The sequence below is a fragment of the Epinephelus moara genome, chromosome 21, assembly GCF_006386435.1.
Source record: "Epinephelus moara isolate mb chromosome 21, YSFRI_EMoa_1.0, whole genome shotgun sequence".
In the NCBI taxonomy this organism is placed as follows: Eukaryota; Metazoa; Chordata; class Actinopteri; order Perciformes; family Serranidae; genus Epinephelus; species Epinephelus moara.
In genome coordinates, this window is record NC_065526.1 from 2,186,201 (window position 1) to 2,198,529 (window position 12,329).

The 12,329-nt window shown below is 42.8% G+C and overlaps 1 protein-coding gene across 4 annotated transcripts in view; it reads right to left on the reverse strand.

Moving 5' to 3' along the window:
* Positions 1 to 12,329, reverse strand: part of mib1 (MIB E3 ubiquitin protein ligase 1) — a 62,904-nt gene that overhangs the window by 39,484 nt on the left and 11,091 nt on the right. For all 4 annotated transcript variants that reach the window (XM_050074564.1, XM_050074563.1, XM_050074562.1 and 1 more), the window contains exons 4-12: positions 11,386 to 11,490; positions 10,276 to 10,342; positions 9,646 to 9,850; positions 8,453 to 8,636; positions 7,034 to 7,178; positions 6,777 to 6,910; positions 5,831 to 5,938; positions 5,471 to 5,668; positions 5,184 to 5,335 (exon numbers count right to left, since the gene is read on the reverse strand). In XM_050074564.1, coding sequence (XP_049930521.1) covers positions 5,184 to 5,335; positions 5,471 to 5,668; positions 5,831 to 5,938; positions 6,777 to 6,910; positions 7,034 to 7,178; positions 8,453 to 8,636; positions 9,646 to 9,850; positions 10,276 to 10,342; positions 11,386 to 11,490 — 1,298 coding nt within the window. The remainder of the gene's footprint in view (positions 1 to 5,183; positions 5,336 to 5,470; positions 5,669 to 5,830; positions 5,939 to 6,776; positions 6,911 to 7,033; positions 7,179 to 8,452; positions 8,637 to 9,645; positions 9,851 to 10,275; positions 10,343 to 11,385; positions 11,491 to 12,329) is intronic.

Here is a 12,329-nt window from a genome sequence, read left to right on the forward strand (position 1 = left end):
CTGAAATGAGCAAGAGAGAGGGTGAAACACCTAATTCAATCATTGGCAGCCATGAAGAACAGCAGCAGCAAGCCCCTAGACATGCAAACATTTGACCCATTTCGCAGATTTGTCTCTGTGGGCCCACAACACTATTTTCTATCTAATTGTAATCTCTGTTACAATACCACCATTATGGTGCTGCCTATTAGTACTGACATTATATTGGGAATACAGTATTTTGCAGCTCAGTGTGAATGATTGCAAAGCCCTTGATTACCATATGGGGTTTGCCTGTATGTTGCCGTATTAAAAGAAAGCTGAGCACTATATGAGAGAGAGAGGAGGGCAAATATTACAAGGAGGTGACACGTAAAAGGGTACAGACCGCCACTGCAGGGCTTGTTTGGAGCCCGTTTATGAGTCATGGGCTATTAATCGTATTGTTTACAGTATTGTAGCAGCTACTGGCTTCGAGCAGCCCGAGGGAAAGACACAGAGACGAGCCAGGCTCCCCTTGCAGGCTCGGGCTGCGGTAAACACACGCAGGGAGAAAACACAACGTGGATGTCCGAGAAAAACCCTTTCCTGGACACGTTACTACTGGTTAACAGCACTTTCGATTTAGTGGCAACTGTAAAACTTAACAACTAGGTCTAATTTATGAGGAAACGCCTTTACACTGTGTAGTGGTGTGCGTGTGAGTAATGAACGAGGTGAAATATAGTAAAACTCCCCAGTTCCTGCCGCACCCCTGTTGGTAGAGTTGATTTGTCTCTGTATTTGGGACTCCAAGTTGAAAGATTCATCTGTCACCCACAGGGTTCTTCCTATGTGTCTTCCTCAATCTTCTTTCCACCGCTGGAAGACCCACGCGCGCTCTTAAAACATCCAGGCACATAACACACTTACACACACACCGGGGACTCTGACGCACTCTCTACTTGATGCCCAAAAGCTAGCATTTGATGTTGATAACTTACATCACTTACAAGGAAAAGCCTAACAGAAGCTGAGGTTTTTTTTCTTATTTAACATGAGTGGTATTGCAATTGTGCTGATGAGAAATTATAGATTAGACTTGTTTAAGCGACGTACGCCAGGACATTCTGTGCTGGTGCTCAATCTAAACACGAGGAGGGAGAGCGGACCTACCATCAGGAAGCAATAATAACATCAATCATTAACTAGAGGGGCTACATATCACATCCTTCATCCGAGGGGCTTCCGATCAACTTCCAACTCCAAGCACTTCTTCATGACAGTCGTCCAAGGCACTTTTTTGAAATATGATTCTATGGTAGGAATTCCTCTAAGCACTCAATCGAAACAACTGCCTCTCCACTAAAAACACACCAGACAAGGTACTTTCATTTCAACCTAGGGAGAGATTTTCGAGGGCTTTAGGACTTGTGGACTGTCTCCCCGATATTGCAGGAGCTCGAGCGTGAAATAAAAGTAAATGGGCAGACTGGAGAAGGCGACATATATCTTCGTTTCTCTGAAGGCAAGGGGACAGAGCGTGGACTGAAGCAAGCGATGCACACACAACACAACAGGAGCCCTGATATAGAAAATACTGTACTCCAGCACTTTTCGCCGCTAAATCAATGAGTCCTGCAGCGGGCCACCTTTCTGCTCTTTACATTCTGACACTGGTTTACATGTACGCTTCGCACACCCGTCGCATTTTAATATTTATAATGCAAACAATTTTGCTTACGCTGTGCCAGTCAGTGACCTTGCCTAAATAAGTTTACCGTTATTCATGAAAATTTAAAAGCTGTGCAATAAAAGACAACACAGTAGCCTTGTAAGATTTCTTCCCTCACCGACTACAAAGTCTGCTGCTGACCATATGGCCAATTTTGTGTGTTGTGTGTGTTTGATTCTTATATTTTTCTGTCACTTATTGGGTATAATTTGAAAAGATTTAAAACGTGGATTTATCAGATAGACCCTTATCTATATAATTACATTTAATTATAGACTTTCAGGGATCATCAACTCTGGAACGACCTGCTGAAGGGGATCGGGCGAGCTAATTCTGTATCTTTTTAAATGAAAAATCAATAAATAAAAAGAGGAAAACACATAATTGTAGACTTACTTTAATTATTTTAAACACTTTATGTCTATCTGCACATTTGTTTCTGTTCATATATACAGACATTTTTATTTGTTCATTTTTATTTCCACATAATTTGATATTTTTATAAAGCGATGCAATTTAAGTGCTATGTTCTTGAAAAATCCTTAATAATCACTGAATAATAACTTAATAATTGTTATTATATTTAAAGAAAATAAATCCTTCACCCACCAATCTGAATTTTATTTAACTATTTGCCCATACAATTGAAACAATTTTAGCCTTGATAAGCAATAATTTCTGTTTTTATGTAATTATTCTTTATGTCGAAGTCAATCTACAAATCAGTTGGTGACTGTACAACACAGGAAACAGGCCCTGGCTTTAAACAATCTATTCTGCAGTGTGCCAGAGGTGGAGGGCTGGGTCTGGCCAGGCTTGTGGCAGGTGGCAGGTGTTCCACAGCCCTCTGACCTCAATTCCATTTGTCCTCATGCCAAATGAATGAATGCCAGTGAAGGGGAATGACATTTAGCCTGGGATAACCACGCTTATGCGCAACCATACAAGTACACAGCGAAAGTGCTCGGCACAGGAGGCAGCTGTTAACTTCTCTAGAAATCGCTTCAGACTATAACACTGACCCTGTACCGTCAATGTCCATCAATTTAAGAGACCCAGGATGATCAACTTGATACAGACAGCCGTCTCACTGAGCCATCTTTAATACGCTCATGGTTGAGAGACAGGAATAAAGAAGCCAAGAGTGGAGCAGTAACCTCCTACAGCCAGAAATAGCTATGGCCAAGGACAAGGCGAACTGCTGCTGCTGCACAGGCCAGCCGCTTTAGGCCAGCCTCTGCTCACAACACACGGTGACGGACCAGCGTAACACTAAAAAGAAACAACAAATGAACTTCAAGGGCTATTAACTACACTAATAAAAAAAAAAGTCAATGTAAGACAGATGCTTTCAAGGCCTCAAAGGTAGTCTAATGTCAATTTGAGACCATACCATCTGCTGGGGAGATGGATGAAGCCTATAGGCCCGCTTCAAACTTCAATCAATGTCAAACTAAATTGAAAAATCCAAAAGTAAATTTTATAGCAGGATAAAATGTGATCAGTGATCTACTGGAATTAAACTTCATTTAGGTTTCATGGTTTTAAACTAATTTTAAATTGAAGTGGAATCTGTGGAAGAATTTCTAAATATCCACACAGAGTGGCTGATTTATTCTACATTTAGAACTGCTTTCAACTTTTGGAGAATTTTAAGGGGAAACATCCCAAAAGACTGCAGTAGTGTATTACATAACATGTTTGGGAGACACTGCAAAAAGATGATTAATCTGTGACTTTGATTTATACGTTTTGCATATTTTCCTTGGAACACATTCAACTACACGATAAAATAAATCATGACTGGAAATTGATATTTACATCACATACACCAATTTGTGAGATAAATAAAGATTCTGAAGTGCCGTGCTTTTATAGACTCCTGATGCCAGGACAGGAAGCTCTGCCAGTTAATCAAAGTTTATATTTGTTCATGTTTGTGACGGAACATAATCCATCTCCTGGTTTAGGCCTGTGGGTGATGAGTGGAGCTGTAAAGGTTTGCGTCAAGGTCTGGTGGTCACAGTCCAGTGCACGCAGCCGCACAAAGAATACACAGTGTGTATACTGATGCACACAATGCAAAACCAAAATTCATAGGTGCAACTTAAGTGCTGCCCAGAAACTTTTAGCCATACGCTGTTAGCAACATATGCTGACAGTAGCACAAGCGAATTAGCATGTGAATCAGTTACACTATGGCGAGCAGAAATCAAAAACCAGAGCTGCAGGTTTCTGTTCATCTACAACACTGGAGAAAGAGTTGTGTATAAGACGAGGGAAATGTGTCGACGTTGCTCCACTGTTGTAGGGTATGTGAATGTAAATACATCCAACATACTAACGCACATTTGACATCATCACCTAGAAGTGCCAGGGTGATAAATGTTTGGGCGCATTGAATGTTTAAATTTAGTCATGGTGGAACGAAGCTTTAATTTCTAATATTCTATCTATTTTGTTTTTTTTTTACATTTCATAATATGACCGATGCTTTTCAGTTGTATAGCCTATTGTGACCTGTTGTTCCCTTTTGAAAAAGCGTTCAGTGTGTGTACAGTGTAATTAAAAAATATTAATGTTCCTTATTTTTATCATGAAAATAGTTATTATAGAAACCAAAGTTGTCAGTGGGTAAAACCAGCAGGAGGATTCTGTCTGTCTTTAACACTTGCACTACTGTCTGTTCATAATAAATGAAAAGAAACATATCCTTGGCCATCGTTTTTTTCTCCTGTACCTAACTTGCACCGAACTGTGACCCCTAAACCGAGGTATAAACCGAACCGTGACTTCTGTGTACTGTTACACCCCTTGTGATGAGCACACATCTTTCATTCCAATGGCGGATGATTAAGTAACGGATTAGTAGTAACAGATTAGTGATTCTGCCACCGGCCTCTGTCCTCTGGCTGCTACGAAGCAAAGCATGAAGTCTAGTGGTTTTAGTTTTGATTAATATTTTCAAAGGTTTGACGTGGCTTGATCATAGCAACGCTCTGAAATGTTCTTTCCCCTGAGTTAAAGCAGTTTAAGTTGAACTGAAATGGATATTCAGAACCAAATTCTGCATCAGCTGAGTTATTATTTAATACTCAAGTCTAACTAATCCAAACATGGCTAGTCTAATCTGGTACGATCTCTAGGTGCCACTAATCTGATTTCTTAGGATATGATTTCCACAGTTTTTACTGCACTGTGTGAGCCCTCTCTTTTACAATGACGGAGTTTTGTGCATAAATGCTGAATCATTCAGGAAGGAATCAGAATGCGTCAAATGAATAATAATTCTTTCTCACCTTTCTCATTATCTATGAATTCACTGTGTGGACAGTATGGGGATTCAGCATGTCTGTATCTCATCTACTGAATGACATTTATTGAGATCTTAAGGACGCTGTTCCACAGATTCCACTTCAACATGCCCTGGTCCCTTGTAGACACCAAGCAGGTGTGACATCTAACAGGAGAACAGGACAGTGTCTCATACCTGGGGTTTCCTCGCAGGGCAGCATGATGCAAGGCATTGAAGCCGTTATTGTTGGTGATGGTGACATCAGCGCCGGCTTCCAGCAGCACTGACAGCATGTCATCTCTCTTCTTGCTGATGGCATCGTGCAGGGGTGTGTCCCCCTCTGAATCCTAAAAGGGAAACCTTGTGTTACTCACTACTCTCGTACTAATCTGGGATTCAAACCCTGCCTGAGACGACCTCTCTACTCTCAACTGTGTCACAAAGCATTTCTCAATACGTAAATAAATCGTAGTGATAGATACCTGGAGGCTGGGGTGGCAGCCAAAGTCCAGCAGGGTTTTGACCACCTGCAGGTGGCCTTTGTTGACAGCTATGTGTAATGGAGTCTGCCTTCGCTTGTTCCTGGCATTCAAGTCAGCACCGCCCCTCTGCAGCACCTCAATGACAGAGCCCTCATCACCAAAGGCTGCGTGGTGCACTGCCCGGTCTCCATCTTTGTCCTGAATATAATGACACACCCGCATAATGACTCAGTGTTATGTCTGTGAGTGCATTTTCTTTTCCTACATAGTGAAATGCACTTACATAGGCTAAGATGCCTTTGTGTTAAGTAAGAGTATAGGTGAGAGAGGAGAAATGTAGCAGTATTTAATTATACAAACCTCAGCTTCCAGGTCCACGTTATGTTTAAGCAGCAGCTTTAGGACATCTACGTGACCATTCTGACTGGCTGCCTGCATAGCGGTGTGTCCAGCACACTGCCCGTTCACCTGTCAACACATCAAGAGTGACAATACGGGTGCATGTCAGTTTCATGTTTCATGTTTAAATGTTCATCTACTGAATTAGCTGTTCACCTGAGGGGCTCAGAGATTGGTGAGGGTGTGTTTAAGCGTTTGTATGTGTGCGTGTGCATGCACGGCTGTGTGTGCATGTTTCATCACCAACTGCAGCACTGCAAAAACTCAGAGCATAAATATTAATGTGGACTCCTTTGGGAGTCTCGAGACGTCTCTTGTCCTGGCAGGCGGATCACTTGGCCAAGCTCAGTGTGCTCAGCTTTAAGCAAATAATTCCACTGAAAGGCAGTAGGGCATCTGGCCAGCCTTCACCGCTGACACACACACTCATTCACTCTCTCTTGCTCTCTGAGTGAGGACAGTATTGCAGACTTGACGTAACCAGCTCTCATAACCTAAACAGGGCGCAGGCTGCTGTCTTGTGGCAAACAGGTGTTTTCCTTGGCCTTTAGCCTGTGTCACAACGCAATCTGCAACCACACTCGGCTTGATTTTAAGAGTGAATCTGGTCTGTGCTGCAGTGCACACCAATGCTCCTTGGTGTCTCCTCTGGGCCCAGCCTTAATGCTTTTCAGATTGAGAGAGGTGCAGGAGTGGGAGGATCTCAGAGCCCTTTCCTAGGAGACTCTCAGCTTCCTCAATATACTGAGAGCAGAGCCGAGCACAGCCAGGGATATTTCAGCTCCAATTATCAATGCACTCAGATCTTTCGTAAAGATAGAATGGCAAAATGAATTGATGCTCATCAAAAACCCATCTAGGAACCCGGTAGCAGCTCATATCAAAATGTTGTATGTTCAGCACTTACGTCCACATCAGGTCTCTTGAGAATGTCTTCCACCTTGGCCAGGTCTCCATTGGCTGCTGCCTTTACCAGCTCCTCGTTGATGTCTCCAGACTCCTGAGTCTCAAATAGTTTCTTCAGCAACTGAGACAGACGCTCTGGCCAAACAAGAAGATAACATCAGTAAGTGACTGCATGTAGGTGTCAGAGAACAGGGAGAAGTGAGGACAAAAAGCTAAGATGACACTCTCTCTATGTCAGTAGTGCTTGTTCATACACACCTCCGGAGGCGTTGCTGACAGCCGAGCCAGAGGGCGCAATCTTGGTGACAGCGGCAGGATTGTACGTCCAAGAAGTTCCACAAACCTCGACCTTCAGGTCACTGTCAGAGTAGATCTGCTGCACACGGCCCACCTTGCCAAGGGTCTGTTGGTAAATGTTGCGACAAATTCATTAGTGTATGGAGGGCTGGTGTCTTTGGGCTACACTCTGTGTAACAGAGCCTGTAAGTGGCAGGAGAAAGATGGAGAGAGATTGTTAGAAAGAGCAAAAAATGAGAGAGGAGGGAGGAAAGGATAAAGAGGAGAAAACACCAGCTCAACACAGCAATTGTCCTGCTCGCAGCAGAAACAGGGGCTGCTGCAAAATAAAAACAGACAGAAAAAACTAAATATTACAGATTTAAGCCGTGTTCTTGTTATTCAAGGACATTTACACGTACGAGAAAAAAGATGAGAATAAGAGGAGACCCTTCTACTGGCTAGACTATTCTTCATCTATACAGGCAATACAGAGAGGACAGAGCAAAATGCTTTCCAATTTTGAATCATATCATCTCCATCTTGGCTATATGAGAAAGAGGCACTTTGAGTCTGTCGAGCCGGGTCTGGGGCTGTCCTGGAGGATGCCATCAATAACGGGGACTGCTGCAGTAGAAGCGGCAGCGAGCGACAAACAGCCGTGGTTAGTGATCAAAGCTACAACCCATCTCAGGGTTTTAAGGCTCATTAGCTGCTGAGGGGGGCCAGTTTGGCAGGGACAAGTGGCCATATTGGAGTAGACTGGCGTTACATAACCTAAGGCGTGCTGGGCACCAATGAACAAACTTCATAATAAGGGAAGAATAAAGTCGTGTCCAGACCAAACAAAGATAAATACGAAAAAATTGGCAGCAACACAGCCACAGGGTGATTTGAGGGGAGGAATCGTGTCTCTGCATGTTAGTAATCCTGCAACATTTCTTTCAAGAGGATGAGGGACTGGCACGGCTGAGTGTGAGGGGAACAGCAGAAAATTGCACACAGCTAGATGAATTGAGTCTAATTTATAGAAGGCTCTTGCATACAAATTGTGTACTTGTGATGAGGTCCAAGTCAAATTCAGATAAAGAAAACACACATACACACATGCCTGGTGCCAATATCAACTGCAATGATTTTCTCACATTTTCTAGAACCAAAAATACCACCGGTTTTTCTTGGTCAGGTTTATATGAAATGATCCACTGGAGCTTGGTTTAGATGTGAAGACTGTCTCCACACAACTCTACAGCTACAGTCCGGTGGATAGTTTCATTTGACATTGTGCTACCCAGATAAATGAAATAAATCCACACAGATGCATTTCTAAAATTATTCTACATATTTCTGGAAATCATTCATGCGCAGTTTATGAGTGTGAACATCTTTCGAGACTCTTACAGGTAGCATCGCCTCAGCCCACTCTCCGTGGCCTCTTTGTAGCAGCTTGATGCGGTCGATGTCGTAGCAAATCTGGACCAGGTCTCCCACTAGGAACTGGGAACTGCCTCCCTCTGCACCGGCTGCTACTTCACCACTGCGTACTACGTTGGCCTTTGTCAGCACTGCTGGGTTGAATGTCCATCTGAGGATACAGAAATTAATGCATTCAAACAACTCTAATTCACCCAAAATTCATAAAACATGACATCGGACCAAGAATATACACATGGAATATTTGGGGATTTGCAAGCTACAATTAAGTAAACCAAACACGTTTAAATGATCAATGCCAGACAGTCATGAGATAACATTTTTATGTTACTATTGTGATACTAGAAGCAGACTGAAAATTAGCACTTAAGGTGGAAATTAGGGCTGGGTCAGTGGAAACAGACACGTTTTTTTGCTTTAACCTGTCATTATGATGTCAATGTTGATTGCTATAGAATAAGACAACATAGGCATTCAAATTGGTTCTCTGTTAGCCTCGCTTTCACTATGCAATTTTGTCTGCCACCAGGTACAATCTCACAGGAAAATGAAGGCTCAATTTATGGCGCAAAAGAAGTGCGTCAACCACTGCGCAAAAAAAAAAAAAAAAAAAAAAAAAACAGGAAGAGAATAGCGCTTTTGTTTTACCATTAGCCACCGGTAGCCATTTCTAGATACCGAAGAGCATCAAGTTCTTTCGAGTTACTATCCCCAGTAGTGGAAATGGTGGATGGCGTAACAGCCGAAGTAACTGGGGAAAGTGTGGTACTTGTTCGGCTTTGAGGAAAACGAAAAGCAATCCAGTTGTCTATGCGACAGCGGCACTAACATGAATTCCACTTGAAAACACCAGGATGGGAAAAAGTTGTCAGTTTCCCCTTTGAGATGCAAAGAAGACCCACTTTTTAAATTACACAGTATTTAACTACTAATTGACCACAAATTTTTAAAGAGTCTCTTCTCTCAAGTGTTACAAGCCATCATTTCATCTCGTAGTGAAGATGTATATAAGTGTTCGGTGGCTTTAGACTGAGCTGAGGTGAAAGGGGTTATATAAAATTCAAATCATGGGAAATGATGGTAATGAGACGCAGAGATTTCATTAGTTCCACTTATTGGCAGCCAATAAAAAGATCCGAGCCAGTCCATTAGAGGCTCACCTGTTCCCACTGGGGTACTGGACGACAATATCGTGATCTTCATCGATGCCACATACTGTGCCGGTGGTAGTAAGCGTCTCGAACATGCCGTCAGTCCACCCGCCGTGGCCATGTTGGAGGGACTGAACGATCTCTAGGTCTAAGTCGATGTTGACGAGGTCTCCAATCTGGAGACCGCCAGGATTTCTGTTCCCATTCTGCTCACCTGGGAGATGAAGGTAAGGTTAAGTACAGTCATAATAATATTTGCATTACTAAAAATGGCGCTAGTTTTGCTCATCAAAAACAATCTGACTTTAATTCTGATAAAGCTGTAAAAAATAGTCCTACAAAACACAAGTGCTGCAATCTATGAATAATGACACTATCAAACCAAATGAGGGATTTCTGCTGCAGAGTTGAATCCAGAGAGACGATTCGTTCCTGGAATTCTTGGAATACTGTAACTGCATGACCTGGGCCTGTTCTTGGCTTTGCAGCCAAGTGATTGTGCAGTGCTGCCATCTAGTGGCCAAACCCCATTAACTACAAGTAAAACTCCCCTAATGCCCTTGAATTCACTGCACCAGAACGACAGGTGAGAGAATTGGTGCAATAATGACGGTGGACACAGATTACGGGCTTACTTACCTAAAACCGGACAGTGGTCTCTGTAAAAAGAGCCTCCTTTTGCATCCTGGACACATTTCAGATCCGACTGAGAGGGAAAAGAGGAATGGGGGTTAGATAATTACCCAGAGTACTTCCATTAGAGGAGGGGCATGATGATCATGAATAATGAAACAAAGAATTTACACACTTCAAGCTGTAGCGTCACTGTAGTCGTCTAGAATACTAACAAAATCAGTGCCCTAAGGGTAAGGCAGGACAATGAAACACTACACTGCTACAAAGAGAAGGCTTCGTATCATTTGTGATGACTCAGATGCGCAGCCACTGTGGCAGAGTTAGAGGGCAGAGATGAGCATGAGGCAGAGCAAACATTCCTCTGAACTGATGGAACACTAAAGTCCTGAGTACAAGTCTCAACAAATTAATAACTCATGTCTATCCTACTGAATCCAGCCACTAAAGCACCTCTGATCTTATGAACAGATACATTACTGAACAGGCAAAGGTGTTGGCCTCGCATGCTGCATTTGGAACGTACCCTAATGTGCAGCAGCTTTGCAGGATTTGATCACTGTCTTAAATAAGAAACAAAGTCACAATAAACCAGTCAAGATGGGGGGTCAAATCCGTGGTTTACTTAATCCAGAGGCAGATGCCATCCACTTTCCTATCAGCCTATTAAAATAACAAAGGACAAATCTGTTATACAACCGAGAAACCCGATTGGCCTCTTTCGTAAAAAGGCAAGGGAAGTCTCCACCAATCAGGGTGGTGCTTTTCATTTGAGACGCGTGTGTAGCTGCGCCTGCAACAACCCCTAGAGAATGCCCCCCTCCTCTAAAGTTGACCTCCATGTTCACTCTCTCCCCCTAAAAAGCAGAGGGAACAGCTTGCCTTTCTCATGCAGATACCTTCCCCTTCCAGCTGCCTCTACAATGGTCCCTTACTCACGCTTGCTGCGTGGCTCTCACAAAGGCCTGGCAGCAAGAGAAAGAGCCTCAGCCCTGCGGTCAAACACAAAAGCCACCTGACAGCTGATCTTTTGTGAGACTCTGTGTGTGTGTGCGTGTGTGTGTGTGTGTGTGACTGACTGACTGAGCATGGGGGCCAGGATGGAAGTTTGCTCACCATTCCCTCAAAGCCAACTCTGTACAGGTTCTTGGCCCCATTGTCCCACAGTACGTAGGCAGCACTGTGAGGGCTGGCTGCGCTCCAGTCCTGGATCTCTGTCACCTGTGGAGGAAGAGGAGGGATAGGATGAGAAAGACAGATAATGAGATATTGAAAGCAGATTATTTTGGGTGTTTAATCGTAATTTCATACAATTTTTAGAGTGAAAAGGGTATCGACTGGCTGTTAATGAACATGAAGAGTTGGGCAAACTGTATGTCAAAATATATTATTGACCAGAAGGGGATCATTTTCATAGTGGGAGCTTTCAAGCAGGTAGTTTTCATCTTAAAACCTCATAATGATAGTGAATATGATACTTTATTGATCCCTGCAGGGAAATTATCTTTTCAAATTGAAGGTCAGAGTGAAGGTTGAACTACTGAACAGAAACCCTGGAGTCAAGTCAGTATTCCTTGCCTCACTCAAAGACAAGGAGATGTCAGCTAACTCAAGTAAAACTTGGGTTGCAATAGTTACACGGGTTTAAATTCTTCTGGCCATAAACTCGCTACCAATTTGCACCCTCACACTGAGAGGTTTGTGTACCACTGTTTTCTAACACGGTGATAGAGGAGAACAAAAGTCACTGGCATGCTGATGTAGTAAATCTATACATAGCAGTGTCAGATGCTCTGTATGCTGCACTGTCACTGTGTTTTGACTTCAAGTTTTATTCCCTCACTACTGAGAAATATTAGGAGTGGGATTCATCAAGAACAAATTTGATTAGGTTCTGATTCTTGGGGTCGCAATTAGATTTGGTTTTAATTCTCCCTGCACTGCAATCATACAGTCAATGTTAAACCTTTTATTGTCTTATTTTTTTCCTCCAGTTGGGAATAGTTGTGAAATCTCCAAGAATGTTTTAATTAAACTTTTGCAACCATTGCTGAGTTTGT